Source organism: Tamandua tetradactyla, chromosome 13, assembly GCF_023851605.1.
Source record: "Tamandua tetradactyla isolate mTamTet1 chromosome 13, mTamTet1.pri, whole genome shotgun sequence".
Lineage (NCBI taxonomy): Eukaryota > Metazoa > Chordata > Mammalia > Pilosa > Myrmecophagidae > Tamandua > Tamandua tetradactyla.
In genome coordinates this window covers 77,892,427-77,910,697 of record NC_135339.1, presented here as the reverse complement: position 1 = coordinate 77,910,697, position 18,271 = coordinate 77,892,427, and the positions used below count along the sequence as shown (strand labels likewise).

The window sequence follows — 18,271 nt, the reverse complement described above, 5'->3', positions numbered from 1 at the left end:
ACTCACTTCAAAAATGGGGACAATATGAACTACCCACATCTTTTTAACATGCTGAGAAGTTTGGAAAATAGACTTTATTGATAAACCTATTGAGATCTTTAAATTCAAGGAGCAGGGCGAATTATTTTAAATTACTAACAAGAGATATATTAAAAAATGAAGTTTCTTAACTGGTCCTGAGCAGCTGGAAAGATAAGGTTCCACCTCTCCACCCTGAGCTAGTATGATTTAGCATAAGTTGTAGTAGAATGGTACAGAGGGAACAATGGGGTTAGAGTAAAATGCATCTTAGGGTAAAATGCATCTAACCCATTCCCATAATTACATACATGAGAAAACTAGAGCTCGGAGACTAGCAGACTTGCCCAGCTAGTCAGTGGCAGAGCTGGCTCTAGATCTCAAGGTTTGTGATTTCAAGCCCACAGTACACACATTCAAGCTTAAGTTCTCTTTTGATGATTACATGCCCCCATTGCTGTGCCACACATTGAATCTAATTTCATTAGCAAATGTGTTATGGCACATATATATTCACATTTTAAAATATATGCAAAATACGTGTGCAAATATAGAACTATTTATCTATAATTTATAATTTAACTATAACTATATTTATAGTTACCACCAGAAACTATAAATCTGTTCACCTTGACCTCTTATGCCCAATGCTTAACCTAGAGCCCTCTAAGTCCTTTCTCCTTGACTCTGGATTTAAGCATTGTCCAGCAATAAGTCTCTCTAAAGGTTGTATTTTTATCAAGAGAAGTGATGGGGAAGAGTCCCACAGCCTGGTATCTAGATGTACCTGGGCTTGAATTCTGGTTCACTTACTCATTAGCTGTATGGCTCTGGACAAATCATTTAATCTCTCTGCATTTCAGTTTTTTAACCTGTAAAAGGGGAAATGTATAGTGACTTCATTGATTCATTGAGGATTAATCAGTGAATATATATATATATAAATCTCAGACTTACTAGTTTGTTTTCTCCCTCCCCTTTTCATTTAATTAAATCAAAGATTTGTTTTTGTTATCATTACAAACAAGACAGGCAACAATGACGCTGAAGGTAGAGCCCTGTTTTTAACATAATAAAATATTTCTAGATTGTTAAAAAATAATATAGTCATTCTGCCCAAAATTCTAAACCTAAAATAGAAAATTTCAAAAACTTGGACTTTCTAGTAGTATTATTTTGGGTAATGGTAGAGACAATAATACACCAGACAAGGTCATGGTAAAATTCTGCTTTTAGTTAAAACATATAGCTTCCTTTTGGGGGCAGCAGACATTTGCACCAATGGGAATTTTAATCCAGTGAGGAAAGCTAATCCCTTTCTCACTAGGATCAATCCATAAACTATGAAATTCGTAATCTCCCATCACAAAATGACAGCAATCATTATGATTTTCAATTTATGCTTTTGAAGAGCTCTATTTACTTTATCCACATTTCATCTTAATGTGACTCTAACATGCTTTGGGACCGTGCTGTCCAGGGTGATTGGAGACATACTCTGTTGTTTGGTATCATGTAGCACTGTGACTTAATATGCTTGTTTTTGTGGGGATGCTAGTCTTTCAACCACTTTCAGGTCAGAAGAGAGTGTCTTCACAGTGAACATATGTCAACAGCATTAATCTTCACATACAGCCAAACAAAGTCTGGCATGCATGGTTGGCAGTGGTTGCTCATAGGAAAGACAAGATTGAAGCAGTAGGTCTTATGGGATGGGAGACCAAGTAATCTAATTAGACCAGCTCCAGGAAAGCCACAAAACCTATTTAATACCTTTTGTTTTTATTCTTCTGAGCCACCTAGGGGAAGAATTGCTCACAAGTAACTAAATTTATTACATTAAAAAAAAAAAGAGTAGTGCACAGGGTATTCTAAGGGATGAATCTGCAGTTTCCTTTTGGACTTCTAATAAAATGAGAGTCATGGAAGGGACTTTGCACATTTCAGACAGGTGCTAAAGGGGCAGTGTCTAATCATTAACTGCTAAATGTTACTGAAATACTTGCTGGTAGAAAGGGCATAAAATAGTATAAAGACAATACATATTTTAAATTAAAAAAAAAGTCACCAGTGCTACTGAAAAGACTTGAAAAAACTAGCACGTGCATGTTTCCGATTCACTAGTATGTTAGTGCTAAAATTGAGTTTCTGAACGAAAACCACAATGCTCATATGGGGTTTCTGCCTTCCCTGCTTCCCCAAACTCATTCTTCTCTTAAATGCTTTTGTCCATGGCAATGAAGAGTGCATTATGCACAGTATCACCTGACTTTCAGGAAGCTACTTTTTAAAAAAGGGATTAATAAATAATTTTGAGATTCTGTAAAGTGTTTCAATTTTTTCCTGTACTAAGATAATCAGAAAACAATTTCATTTGTATAAGCTATCTCTGACAGGCAAGAAGACTTTTAATCTAATAATGAATGCTAATTTAATCGTTAAACAGATATTCTAACATTTGGAGACATAAATAGCCCAAGAAGCAAGAGAAGACTGTTGGTGCCTGTTTTTCTCACAGTGGGGGTGGGGTTAGGATTCTGTCCATGAAGCTTCTCTTTAACTTCCTCTTCAAAACTCCCACCCCAACCCTGCACCAATCCTGGAGGAGGGTCTTCAGAATACAGGGCCCCAAGAGAACAATCTGGGAAGCAATGAATGAATTCTAGTCTCATAGATGGAAGTGGTTGCTCAAGGTCACATTTCTAAGGTCTAGCATCATCGATCACCAAAAGCATTATAAAATGATTTCTACACTATGATCAGCATAGATATATACATGAGGATCCTGTAAAGATCTTAGATAAACCAGACTCTAATGAGATTACAGATTTCGACATTTTCCTCCCAAGAGCCCCTATGGGTCCCAAATAATCATTGGAATGCATTCCCTTTCAAATTTTGGATACATTTGTTTAAGTTTTTAATATTATTATTTTTTATTTTAGTAACATATATACAACCTAAAATTTCCATCTTTAACCACTTTCAGATATATAATTCAATGGTGTTAATTACATTCACTTGTACAACTATCACCATCGTCGATTACGTGGCTTTTCTATTACCCACATTAGAAATTCTGTACCAGTTAAGCTTTAACTTCTATTCCCTAGCCCTCGGCACCCCTGGAAACCTGAATTCTAGTTTATGACTCTATGATTTGCTTATTCTAATTGTTTCATAACAGTGAGATCATACAACATTTGTCCTTTTATGTCTCATTTATTTCACTCAACATGAGATCGTCACATCGCACCCGTGTTGATGCATGCATCAAAATCTCATTCTTTTCATGGCTGCATAATATTTCATTGTATGTACATACCACATGTTACGTATCCATTCATCTGCTGATGAACACTTAGGCAGCTTCCATCTTTTGGTGGTTGTGAATACTGCTGCTGTGAACATCATATACAAATATCTGTTTGAGCCTTTGCTTTCAATTCTTTTGAGTATCTATCCTTTAGTGGGATTACCAGCTCATATGGTTATCTTATACTTAACTTTCTGAGGATCTGACAAATTGTTTTCCACTGCAGCTACACCATTTTACATTCCCACCAAAGATGAATGTGTGTTCCTGTTTCTCTACATTCTTTCCAGCATTTGTTATGTTTTATTTTTTTTAATAGTAGTCACTCTAGTAGATGTAAAGAGGTATCTGATTGTGTATGTTAAGTTTTAATTGTCTGTGTACATACCAAATAATTTGATGAAGAGTGAAAAAAAATCAGCCCATTAGTTTACATATTGGTATCAGTATTTGCCTTGTTCAGGGAAATTTAGATGATAACCTTAGAATTCTTCTCTATTCAGATACTGCCCTTGTGGCAGTGAAGACAAAAGCTTTATATTTCATTGCTTCCCAATATGCTACTATGAAAAATTTCAACCATATTGTAAAGTTGAAAGAATTTTATGATGATCCTCGATTTTACTGCTAAAATTGAACTTTACTTGCTTTATGATATATCTATCTAAATTGCAGACAGTAGATAGAACTATATTTTGAACGAGTAGAATCAAAGTGTCTTCCTGATCCTATAATGGTAGCTGGAAAAATGTATTTGATGTTTTTTAGACAAAGAACAAGCTCATCCTGAATCATGCACACAGATATTCATCACAGTTAATCTGTAGGTGCAGTAAAAATGTTAAGTTTTCTCAATGTTGCGTCTACCTGTATCAACCCTGTAGACATCTTCATACTGACCCAAATGTTTGGCTTTGTGAAAACATGGGCGAATGATTATAAAGAAGTAAACTCTGCTGCATCAGTAAAACTTACCTGGAGTGTTAGCAATTAGTACTTTTTGTTCTTTTGCTCTATACCCAGTATTTCCCTTCCAACACCCAAATATTCCTTAAGTGTAGGAATTCCATGCTATTCATGCCTCAGTTCCTTCATTTATAATGTGGGTTTTATGATACCTATTCACAGGTTTGCAATGAGGATCAAATGTGAAAACTAGGAAAACACTTTCTAAAGAGTAAATCACTATGCACATCTAAGATAGCATCATCGTTAGTAATTATAATGCATCCATAATAAAGCACAGCTGAGGTAATGGTCTGCATTGCTACTCTGTTCTTTTAAATCAGTCAAAAACAATTCAAAGGCTAAAGGGACAGAGTGTTGGCAGTTACCTTCATTTTGCCCGTCAATAAGTCATCTTGTCAAGGATCTAGAAGAACCTTGGTGTATTTCATATAGACTTGTTTTCATTAGTGAAGTGTTTATTTTGGACATCATCCCAGCTTTAAAACAATGCTTCCATTAGTGGGGCACAGTACATATAATTATCCATCTTATCTGACCAGTGCAAAAACCATTCTACTTACTATACCACATTTACCTTTCTTGTGTTGAAAGAAGAGCCAGGCATTCACTAAATATATGAGAAAGGAGCAGAGAGTGATTGCTTCTTTGAATAAATATCTACAAATAAACTTTGGGTTGGAATTCTTACAACAAGACAAGGTATCATACATGATGAGTCTACTCTGCCTTCATATGGGAAAACTTTGTTTACATGAATATCTTAAGTTTACAACATATGATGTAGTAGTGTATTTTCCACTTTGTGGCTTGTTCCACACAAATCAAGAAAGAAAGGAGCTAAAAAGGATAAATTGGTGAGGGAGGCGAGTTTATCATAGATTACTGTTATTGAGAGCCCACCAGTTCTCTAGCACTGCATTTTATGTTTAAGGGGAACTACTGAAGAGAAAGACAGATCCCCCTCTCCCTCAAAAAGCATACATTTCACTAAGAGTTAATGGAGAAAACAATCCAGAGACAAAAAAGAAAAAAATGAGAAAACGTCAGCAGAAAGAATATCTAAAAACATAGAAATGAGCTTGGTTTGTGACTTAGTACAAATTATACTCAACTTTGAGTATGCTTACTATGTGTACAACGTCACAGCAATCAGAAGATCTGTAAGATTTTTTATATATATAGTTATTAAAATTTTAAATGTGCTTTTCATGTAGGAAAAAGAATCAGAAGGAGAGGGTGTCCCTGGCTCATAAACTCCACAAGTTTAACATGGGGAACAAGAACATACCTTAGACATATTAAGATGGCTGCATCAAACTACTATTCTCTGATGCTACTAAATATTCAATACATGCAATTCCCTTATACATATATGTGAATATTATAATGAAAAATACTTTAAGTGTATAAACACATACCTAAACATACACACATATCCAACATGTGTTTATAAGATAAACGCTAGCAAATTTGATTTTATACCAATGCAGATACCTAGATATTTGGGTAAAGTTTGTACTCGAATAAAATTTTACAGTGCTGTAAATTAGAAGCTTGCAAAGATCTCTATGGTGTCATTTGTGGGTGTTTTTAATTTCTTCTGTTGCTTAACTGCTGAGGGCTCCCCATCTGTCATACCTGATTGCCCTGGGGGAGGGGCACCTGTTGGTCCTCGCGGGAGGCAAAGGAACACAGTCAGAACGGCGGCCCGGTTCCCAGCACAGGGTTCCATGGCGATCGGTTTGGGTGCCCCCTAGGAAAGGAAAACCATTTTAAGTTTGCATAATTGACATGACACTGTTATTTTACTTTTCACTCTATGCTTTTGTCAACTAAAATGTACATTCCAGTTGCTCTGGAAAAACCACGTGTCATTTTTACACTGGGTCCTGGCACCAGTTAGAGGTTAAAATAGACCTACATTTGAATAAATGAGTGTATTTCATGTAATTGATATTAACTTTTGAGCTGCAAAGATATGCAACTTATGCTGTTTTTTTCCTCAATTGTCTCTCTCACTAATTATGTACTGTACAACACAGTTTGTCTAATTAAATGAGTAAAATACAAAATATGTGGTTGGTGTATTTTAATATCATTTCATTGAAGTACATATTTAATAATCACCCACTAAGGTGCTTTTATAAATAAGATGCCTTAGGAATAAACTAGGGTAAATGAATGTATAATAATGATAATAATAATAGTAATGGCTAGCATTTATTAAGCATTTACTATGTATTAAGCATTGTTCAAAGTACTTTACCTATATTAAGTTATATAAATCTTACAACAACTCTGTAAGATGAGAACACTGAAGCAAGAGGTTAAATAACTTGTTCAAATTCACATAACCAAAAATTGGCAGGGATGGCACGTGAACTCAAGCAACCCGGCTCTGGAATGTACGTTCCTAACCATCACACAATGTAAATTATGATATTTGTGTATTTACAAGCAAATATGCACAATCACATATATGTACAAAAATACACACAAGTACACATGCACACAGAAAAACAAACACACACAGGGAATTTGGATTTAAATACAATGTCACCTTTAAAGCAGTGAGAGTATGATTTAAGCCTAGTAATAATAATTTTGACTATATTGCTGAAAGAACTACAGGTGAGACATGGCCAAGATATCAAAGCAACATCTCTGCAAAACTATACAGAAGAAAAATAACACTGCTTTAATTATTAAAACAAATGATTTCCTTAGTTTTTCTTCACTGATGATATTTGAAGTTTTCAGTAGAAACACAGACATATGTTGTCATTCACCTAGAGTATTTTAGAATATGGCCGTTTCCAGAAAGTTTAACGAGGCATTAAAAATAAAATATTTCCCCTTTCATGTCAAACTTAGACTGAAATTTCTGGTGACAACGGTTTTATGTGGTTATAAAGGATTTCTCCTTTATAGCAACATAAATCTCATGTTTAAAATTATCCTTAGACAGACACATTTTGGGAGTTTTCAATAGTAAGGTGAAGTGGCCATGGGGCTAGAAGCAAAGGGCATAAAAATGTTCTAAGAAAATGCTCTGAACAATGTTGCAATATTTGTATCAAGTTACATGATCTACGGTCTTACATTTTAAAGCTTTCATTTAATTTAACAGACTTATTTTTGGAAATATTAAGTCAAAATCAACTGAAATGCATAGATACACTTGATGTAAATATTTAGAGAATGGGCTTGTCATATCCCAAGGCTAAAAAAAAGCACTATGAAGTTTTGAACCATATCTCTAAGCTACTAAAATTTATTTTAATTTAATAAACGCAAAGTATATGTAAAGGTTATGTGGTTAAAATAAGCTAAGAAAAAATAAAACCAATTTGAGGTTTAAATGATCATGCTATATTCGAAATACCAAAATCCCTTTAACTATACCTAGAAAGAAGTAATTTATTTCTATCATCAAGGAAGTCTTCCATTACTGTTTTATTTTTAAGCTATCAACGCAATAATTGGTACTATTAAAAATACCCCAAATCATATTTTTAAAATCTTGATTGCCAGTATTAGAACAGTATAATTTTATGAATATGTGTGTAAATATATGTGTGTATATGCACATATATATATATACATACACACACACACACACACACACACGTATATATATATACACACACATACATAATTAGGAAACTGGTTACAGTGGTTTTGGGTTTATAGGACCTAGAAAAAACAAAATTTTGCAGCGCATGAGCTGATGGTGTTGTCAGGCTGACTTTCTGATTTTTTTAACATTGAAAGAAAAGGTTTTGAAATATCAGATGTTGGTACCAAAAACATCAACTGTGAGAAAAAGTAGTAAAAAATAACCACACATTTCTATAGAAAATGATCTGATTGTTTAACCTGTTAAAAATCAGACAGTCAGCAACAGATAAGGACAGTGAAACTGAATATCAGGACCATAGATATGGAGCCATGCTTGTATAAAAGCTACTTCTCTAAGGCCTTCCTTAAAAAAATTTTCTCACTGCTAAGTCTATCGCTATTAAACAGAAAACATTCAGAAATTTCTCATATTGATAAGCTATAAGAAAGGAGATTATCATTCTATTTTAAAATCAAATTGGCTTACAACTTTGTTGTTAGCTCTAAGACTTTTCATAAAAGGATATTAGCAAAAAGATGAATTATTCATTGTGTTTAAAATGTTAGTGACTAACACAGTTCTTCGACACTTCTGGCAGGTAGTCAAATAATTTTCAAAATTATTTACAAAGAATTTGTAGAAAATCTCACATTCAATATAGGATTTTGAATAAAAAAAGAAAAATACACCTATTAGTGCTTGAATTTTGCAACAGAAAACTACAAAACCCTACAATGGTAATATTTCTAATACCTTGAGGTTTGTCAGTTGTTTAGCAATAAATACATAACCATGACTCAAAATCATTTCACAATGACATAACATGTTCACTGAACTGTGCAATTTATCATGCAATTTCCATAGCTGCCTTTGAAAAAGATAAGGCATGGTTTTGTTTGCCCATATCACTCAGCAACTATGATTTATTTCTAAGTATTGTCATTTTTGTTGCACTGCAAGAAGCTGGTATTAGATTATGCCAGAAAACATCATTGACAGTTGTTATTAGCAGTCCTTGTTTATTAAGCACACAACAATTTTATAAAAGGCTTATTTTGTTCAGTCTAATATTTTAGAAACTATTCTACTACTATTTTCAGGTTCTCATTTTTGACAGCAAAACTTCTGTGTTAAGCTCTATAGATGAGGCTTTCCATTTTTCAGTTATCAAAGACAAGTAAGTCGCAAGTGAAGCTTCCAGAATCAAAAGGGTTTTCAAAATTTCAGTTCTTGAAATTCATGACATGTTCTGAAAGTGAGGCCAGACTACTGAACCCAAGATCTATCCTGGAAAAATGCTGCCACATGAATCACTGGATGTTTGGAAGATACCAATGGGCAAAGCTTGTCCCTTCCTCCTTGGACTCTTTCCAAGGGTGAGTGAATGAATGGAGGAATGATTCACTTCTGGAAACCGCACTGAGGCCCATCACTGGAAATCCTAACCCCAGGGACTGAGGATTTAGCAGGATGATATGATGTTCTTGGATTCATCATTATAATACAAGTAGAGTTTAGTTCAATACTCTAGAACTTAAAAGATAAAAAAGATCTTACTGCCTTCATCAAAAACTTTCAGTGGTTCCAAAGTAGGGTGTGCAAATTCAAATTCCTTCAAGATCTAGGCAGGTAACTTAATAACAGCTAACACTCATTAAGTGCTTACTCTATAGCTGGTGCTGTGCTAAGTCCTTGGATAGGTTTAATCTTTATAATCCCATGAGGTAGGGAGTATCTACACTTTACAAATGAGAAAACTGAAGTTCACAGAAGTTAATCAACATAACTAAGGTTACAGAGGTAATAGGTGGCAATGCCAGGGTATGGAACAGTGCAGTCTGTCTTCTGATTTTGTATGCTTAAATGAACCACTATGCTATTCTGCCTCTAACAAGTAAGACTGTCTCATCTACTAGAATAAGACAATAAAGAGCTGTGGGCTACAGTGAACTGGAGAGTACAGACCTTCTTTAGAGACATTAAATCTCAAAGTGTTTCCAGTGTTTTTGCTGATCAAAAGAACATGTCTACAAGCTAAAATTGGCCTGAGGGCTGCTCCTTTGTGATCTCTGTATAATGAAGTCCAAGAGTTTCCAGGCTCTTGTGTAAACCCACCCATCAAGCCCCCATCTCCTTTTAATCTCCACAGCTCTCTGTTTTAGTTAATTTAACTGCCCACTGTTCAATAAGCGTGCCCAGGGTTTGCGAAACCTGTGCCTTCTTCATGTATAACCTCCCTACTGTCTAGGAGATCCTTTCCGCAGGTCTCTAACTTATCTAATCTTATGCATTCACCAAAGCCAACGCGTTGTTGTTTTAGTTGGCTAAGGCTGCTGGAATGAAATATGCCAGAAATGGATTGGCTTTTACAAAGGGCATTTGTTAGATTACAAATTTACGGTTCTTAGGCCATGAAAATGTCCAAATCAAGGTATCAACAAGAGAATACCTTCATTCAAGAAAGGCTAATGCATTTGGGTTCCTCTATCACAGTGGAAGGCACATGGTGACGTCTGCAGGCCCTGTCTCCTGGCTTCTGGTTTCAAATGGCCTTCAGCTCCTGTCTGCAGTGGCTTTCTCTCCAAGCATCTGTGGGTCCTCATTTAGGTTCTCTGGGTCAGACTCTGGTTCCATCTCTCAGCTTAGCATCTCCAAACATTTGTGTCTGGCTTCAACTCTATGCTTTCTGTGTCAGCTCTGAACTCTGTTTTCTGCCTTTTATTCCTCTTCATAGAAGACTTCAGTGAAAGGATTAAGATTCACCTTGAATTCGCATCTCCATAAGAATAATTTAATCAAAGGGTCCCACCCACAATTGGATAGGTCACATCTCCACAGAAGCAACCTAATCAAAAGTTCTGCCCCCACAATACTGAATTAGAAGAACACGGCTTTTCTTGGGTACATAACAGTTTCAAACTAGTACAAATGTCACCTGTCTATGAAGCCCTCCCTGATGTGTAGTATTCATTCTCTCCATCTTTAGTTTGTTAATTGTACCTTGTTTGTTCTTCTTCATTTTTGACCTGTCCTATCCTCCCACTGGAACCATCTCTTTGAGGTCTGGTGTCCTATTCATCCCCACAGCTTCTGTGCTCACTTCCTTTCTTTGGAACATCCATGCACAGGCAGAAGATTATTACTCCAATCTTCTTTTATAGGCATTGATGTGTATGCTTTATGTCCCCTATTAGATTCCTGCTCTCTTGAGACTGGCATAATGCTGGATTTTTCTTTGCCTTATGTATTGGTCATTGAATGAAACAGTAAAGGGATAAGGGAGACTGTCACAGAGGTCACATACAAGAAACAAGTAAGGCATGATTCAGTTTCTACACAAATTATGGATATTAATGGAACAGTAAAACTGAAAAAATAATAGCAAGCATTTATTGCACACTTACTGTGTCAAGTGCTGTGCTTAGGATTTTAGAGGCATTATTATATGTAATTAACACAACAACCCAATGAGGATGCTATTCCAGTCTTTACAGATAAATAAATCGAAGTTTAGAAAGGTAAGATAATATTCTCAGGGTAACACGGTTACTCTGGGAGTGACAGATTCAGGATTGGAACTCAGATCTATTTGATTCTAGAATTCTGGTTCTTAACCACCGCACAATACAGTTAAAAAATGAAAGCTTAAGAAGCCACTGTGTCTCTCAGTTTTTCAGCTTGGCTATTAATAACAGAAACCAACCCAGAATATCAGTTATAAAAACTTTATGCTCTTTTACCCTCATTTCAGACGAAGGTTCAAAAGATCTAAGTGCTAGGACTAGCTCTGATCAACAGGGCTATCAAACAGTGTAATGTTGGGCATGTCATTATGTTAATTTCCCCAACTGGAAAAATGAATGCATGTGTTGGATGATTTTTAGGGTCCCTTTACCCTTTAACATTCTGTGACCATGAAATATGGACAAGCTTGAGAATATATGACATATCACTATCTATCTAATACTCTAAGTACAGTGAAATTTGAAATTTCCTATCTTTAAAATGTTTTTTCCTCTCCAGGCATTTTAAGTGGTACATCTAATTTTTAAAGTACTTTATTAAACCACATGATGAGTACATCACATCAGACTAAATGGTCACCATCGCATGCCAAAAAAGCAATTAGAAAATTGAATCAAGGAATTAAGGATTAATGTGGATATGCTATACCTGTCAGCAGTAATAAGCATTTTGACAAGAACAGAATAAAGTCTGACAGTATGCACAAATACTAATCTGATATATGAGTGAAATTAAAAATGCAAAACAACTGCACATTAATCACTAATATTTTTCTACTAAAATACTTTTAATGTTATTCTTATCAGAATCCATATGAAAATAAAAATGAAATTTTTTTTCAACAGCTTGCAGGACTTTACAGTTTAATGAGTGTTTATATTTGTATGAAATTTAGCTTTTAGTGACACTAGTAAAATAAAATTAATTTACTAAACATTAATTTAAATGAACCTGATAGATTGGCTCACAATAATAAAGTACGTTTATTCCATAGGATTAATAAATACTAAGATTCTGGATCTCAAAAAAGGATTTTTTAATTTCATTGTTTAAATTGGGAAAAAATGAAAATGAAAATCAGATTCTTTGCTTATTTACTTTTTGCTTTGCAAGACATGATACAGGGAAAAGGCATATATAGCTGGCTTTCCTCAGTAGAAGAACTTACATTGAGAAAAGATATTAAGTTGATGGGCACTCAAATACAGGATTAAACTACATTAGAAGCAAATTCAAAGAGAATAAAGAATTACATGTAGGAATAGGTAAAGTAATACAACAGTATTCACAGAATCAGTATGCTGCTCCTGAGATTCTGAAGGTATTAGAATTGTAAACTTCACTTTCATAAGGTACCAAATATTTTGCCTTTGTTTAAATGCTTTCAGGTTCAGTATCTATGAAAAATTTCCATCACTATACACACACAAACACAAACACACACATATTTAAAGTGCATATCTGTCATGTAAATACATGGCTTAACTGAGTTTTGTTCTTCTTTGTTCCTATGGCTATGATTTGGGAAGTGAAGAGGCTGGAATGGGCTAGTAGCAGTTTTATTACCTATTTTTCCCCAGGGATTAGGTCCTAGAAAGTAAAATGGGATAATACCATTTCTTTTTGAGATATACAATCATGCTTTGTTCTGAGTTTGTCAAATATGACTATTAATAGGAGGTGACTTTGAATACAATCTTTAAAATTGATTCCTGATAGCACTTTTTTAAAATTTGAAATAGATTAACAAATAATTGCAGTAATTAGATTTTTAGCAACCTGCCATTTTCTCCTTAGCTCAGTGCAAAGAATGAAAATTGGGACCATCCTCTCTCACTTTAAAAAGTACTGGTGTGAGAGACAAACGTACCTGCCAAATAAATTGATTTCCCATCCTGCTTAGGCCCAGCCAGGTGTTTTATTTTGTTTTCAAGCCATTCCATCCACCTCCACTACCTGCCAATTTCTTCCTTTCTTGCATGATCCTATCATTCCTTCTGCTACCATCAGAAGCCATCCCAGGTCATCCTGGGCCATGTTAGGAACTCTTTGCTCTACTCTCGCTCAGTAATTAGGAATAACTTGTTTTTCTTTTTGTAACCTTTGAGGGAAGTATAAGAAGAGGTTAAGAGATTAATCTTAAGCAGCCAACTGCTAGGATTCAAGGGACTATTCACTCACCCATTTAAGTATGAGCTTGGTCAAATCACACAGCCCCTCTGAACTCAATTTTCTTATCTATAGAATGAAGCTAAAAATACCTTCCTCATAGTGTTATGTGGATTAAAGGAGAAGCTATATTAGAAAAATGCCTGGCACACAGTAAGTGCTTTGGAAGTGTCAAACTTCCAAAGTGATTATGCCCAGTTTCTACTTAGCTTTGGAATTGTTCCAGCTAAAGAATATGCTCAACTCAAAAATAAGCTCCTCAAGGACAGGGACCATATTTTTAAAATATCTATAAATGGCTTGAAAGAAACTAATTAAGCAATTCAACCTCTAGGAAAGAATTTTATTGATGGTGTATATGGTGGGGAAAATCTAATCCCAATGCCAACTTTCCCACAAATGTCCCATCAACACTGCCACTGAGTGGCTGCCTATTTTTCCCACTTTTGTTCCCTGCTTTTATTGAGGAGTTTGCTCTGACTATAAGCATTGTGTGCTGCAGAGAATAGATTTTCCATGGTTCTTCAGACCGAGATGTTCAATAAATATTTCATGAAAAAAAGGATATTTTTTTCTTTTCAAAAGTACGCACAAGGTAAATCTCTAGATTTTGTGGCAAAAGAAAGTTATAAACAGAAGCTCAATCTTAGTAGATGTAAATCAGCAGGAAAGGTGGAAGGACAAGATCTTGTTATTACTTCCCAGCCTGGCCCTTCCAAAACACATTATATCATTAGTGTAAAATGCTTCTTTAGGAACAAAGCTGATTGACTAGGTCGATTTATAATGCAAATGTTCTAGGCCCCCTGCTACTGGGGGGGTCATATGATGCCATCAATGGCCAGGTCCCTGTGCTGGTGGAGCTTTCTTCAGGGCAGCCAGGCGACTGCAATAGTCCTCATTTAGAGCTTGGCAGAGCCAAGCCCAGAGCCCTGGTGGTAGGTGGGGAGGGAGGAGGTGGGACAGGATGTGACCCACCTGGGGATGGTCTTTGAGTGGTGATGTGAGAACAGAGGATTATGAGGAGTTCAACAGGGAATGAGGAATGGTGAGGATTTCTGGCAGAAGAAAGAGCATGAACACAGAGGTATGAAGGCACATGGCTGGTTTGGGGAATTTTAGAAGTTCGGTGTGAACTTCCTGCACCCAACTGGGATTATCACTACCTTGCTTAAAACGCCACACTTAGATGCTCAGATGTAGCCTGACAGGTGTAGCACATGTTGGGTCTCTGCACAACCTTCATCACAACACGGTGCAAATCATCACATACACCAGCAAACCTTTCTCTCTTAGGGATTCCCAGTGCTCTTTTTTTAAAAGCTATTAGTCAAATCTCTTATTCTGAGTGTACAATAAATTAAATCACTTATTTCTGGAGCTCCAATCATAAAACTAAATCAAGAAGCCCTGTGAAAACTGTCAGCAGAAAGAATAAAAGTGCAGATTTGGCAATATTCTTAATGAGGAATTAAATGTTAATAGATCCAGCAGCATAAGAAATGACTTTCTACTATGAACTGTTATACTAATCACAGCCTATTATAAGTAACAAAGCATGGAGAAAACTCTGAATGGAAGAGCTTATTTCACTTGTTACCAAAATAGGTATGTTATTACCGTGTAAAACCTACCTAAATTTCTCAAGAATGAGTCATTTTGGATGGCGCAGTTTTTTTCCAGAAAGTTGAATATTAATCCTACAAGAACTAAGACTTTGTTATTTAAAGCAATTTTTTAAAATTAACATGGAATTGCTTAAAATAAATATCTATTTTCCTGCCTCTCCACCAGACTTTTAATATGGAAAACATAATTTAATATTGTCTTGATGTTACAAGATTAAAAATATGAATGTGAGTTTTCACAATATGCAGAAATATGTATAAATAAATCTGTCAGAGCTGTAGCCCTGGGAATTTCTTTTCTTTTCTTTCTTTCTTTCTTTTTTTTTGAGAAGCCCTCCATACCAGCTTGCTTGTTGCTTTTCTCTTTCTATAAAAGTAACATAAAGATTGGCCGCTGCCAATGGGTAACATGGCTACTTTTAAACAACCTTCTTCTCAAGTGGTTTTTTCATCCTCCACAATACCTTCTTTCCAGCTGCTGTCAGTGTGCTGTGACCTGTCAGCATCATTCAAAGCCTATTTTCTCTATCACCAATCCAATGGATAAAAGACATCTTCTTGTCACCTTGAAACAATCCTCTTATGTCCCATGATGCTTGTGGGCAGAGCAGTCTTTACAATTTCAAGTAATCTTACTCCCAAATACCATTATCTAGCAATTCTTTATTGGCCCAAATGCACTTGAAACTTCAGGTTTCAATTTTTTTTAAGCCCTCCCCAATCTCCAAGTTGACAAAGAATTCCAAATTCAAGTATCTTTAAAGTTTGTCTCTTTGATGAGGTAGCAGGGTAGAAATAATGCTATAAAGTAGAATTCCTCATGAAATCTTCTCTCCAATAATACAGTAAAATCAGAATCACACACCAATCCAATGTGTTAGTATGAGCAGGCAGGCAGGAGATAAATGGATCAGCTCCAGCAAAAAGCAGAGCTGAGTTCTCGGTTAACACGCTATTGTCATAACGTAGGGCTGCCCTTGGAGTCTACTGAGCTATACCTGGCTATCAGCACTCTCTGGCCACTGCCTGGCTTTAGTAGCAATTTTTTTGTCACAAGCTTCACAAATGATAAATATCTCTGTAATCATAGCTTCAACTTGGGTATCTACTGCTATGTTTAAGGATATATACAGACAGGCACATAGTAAAGGGGATAAAATTACAGAGCAGACAAAAGGTAATGGGTAGGTAGGTGAGATACTCATGGCAGAAAAAGCAATTGGAATGCCTAAAATTCTTTAACATCTACATGTCATATGGTGCTATAATGGTGCTCCTTTGGTCTGCAGTAGCAGATGCTATTTCTGCATTGACTGAAGTTTAGTAAATTCAAATATTTTTTAGTAACTACACATTATATCTGCGCCAAGACTGTGGTTGAAAAGCGCCTAAGAGAGAAAACAAGGCATTGCAGAATCAGGCACAGAGTACAATGAATCTTATGGCAAAATGAAAGAGATATGAAAAAGGTACAATAAATGCAGAAGCAAGATACAAAAACAACATCTATGACCTATTGTCATTTGTGTTAAATTAAAATATATTTACATACATAAATTTTTATATGTGCAGAAAATTTCCAAAAGGTTAATTAAGAAACTGTTAACAGATAATTTTGGGTAGAGGAAGATCTGTCCATGAAAGGCTTACTTTTCACTGAATCCCCTTTAGGATTGTTTGAATTAAAAAAAAATGATTACAGGTATTCCTTTTTCAATAAAGAGTTCAGTGATTTATAAAACATGCATGGTCTAAAATGCTTAGACTTAAACGTTAAACAAACTTGGGCTCAAGTCTTAAGAGGATCTTGACCAAAACATTGAACTTTTCTGTGCCTCGTCTTCCTCATATGTAAAATACAAATATAATACCAATCTTCCAAGGTTATTCTGAGGATTTGAAAGTATAATAAATGAATAAAGAACCTAGCATAGGGCCTGGCAAAAAAAAAAATAGGTGTTTAAAATGTTCTATTTCGTTGAATTATTTGAAAATGCCCGTTTTGTAAGAATTGATTGAATATCACCAATTTCATGTGGTTCAACCTTTAGATTTCCCTTCCCCTTCCTCAACTATTTTTGGCGATTCACAGTAGGTCATTAAAGGAGTCTCATGTCTCAAGATAATTTCTTATTTTCCCTCCTGGGTGTATCCAGTCTCTCAGACTCAGTGTCAAAGCATTGGACTAGTACTCTAGCAATGTGCATTAAAATTGGAACCAAGATCCAAGTTTAGACATTAGACTATTGTTGAAAGGATGACAGTTGATTAATATAAGTTGTAAAAAGTTCAGAGGCAAAAGCCATTTAAAATATACACATTCCAGTGAAACCTTTCTGCTTACACAGGAAAGAGAAAAAGATTTTATGGATGGATATGTATAGAAAATGGTTCCTAAGTGTGCACTTGTGTTTGTGTCTGTGTGAGCCTGGGAAAGCTCTTTGCCCACTAGCTTCCTCCTCATGATTTGTTAAATTATAATTTCTTCAATTCTATAATTAAGTGGAAGGTAAGAGAGGAAAATGAGAAGGGGATGCTAGAGAGAGGGTGCTTTTGAGAGGGCTATGGAATCCTCATCCAGTAGTCCCAGTCATTTCCAGGTTCTCACAGAACAGGACTTGCTGCCTTTGCTGGTGACCTGAGATGTGTGGAGTCCTTTGTGTGGCCAAAATAAATATATTTGATGGCATTCCCTTTTGGCTTTTTCCTCAAAATACCTGATTGCATGAATTTCTCCTCAGAGATTGCTTTAGAAAATGCAGTATGTAAGAGTGAATAAAATGCTTCTCCAACTTTGTTTTACTTTCCCTCCCAAAGCTCATTTTTTGGTATAACTAAAAATTAAAGGTCAAAATCCGTGTAATGATCTTCCCCTTGGTTTTACTCATGCTGCTTTACCAACTTCCTCTTGGTCCTACCAATTATCTACTTGATTAAGCCTTTGAGGAGCCTTCTGCCACTACGTGTGTCCAACTGGCTTCCGGTGTCTTCTGTAAAAGGACAGAGGGTTAATTAAAAGATGCA

General features: G+C 35.5%; 1 protein-coding gene across 4 annotated transcripts in view; it reads right to left on the bottom strand.

Moving 5' to 3' along the window:
• The window catches only part of ATRNL1 (attractin like 1), a 931,221-nt gene that overhangs the window by 111,875 nt on the left and 801,075 nt on the right, over window positions 1–18,271 (bottom strand). For 2 of the 4 annotated variants that reach the window (XM_077126124.1, XM_077126125.1), the window contains exon 28: window positions 5,942–6,056. In XM_077126124.1, the coding sequence (XP_076982239.1) occupies window positions 5,942–6,056 (115 nt within the window). Of the gene's footprint in view, window positions 1–831; window positions 891–3,343; window positions 6,057–18,271 lie in introns of all 4 variants that reach the window. The other 2 variants (XR_013161757.1, XR_013161758.1) reach the window with 2 other exon arrangements.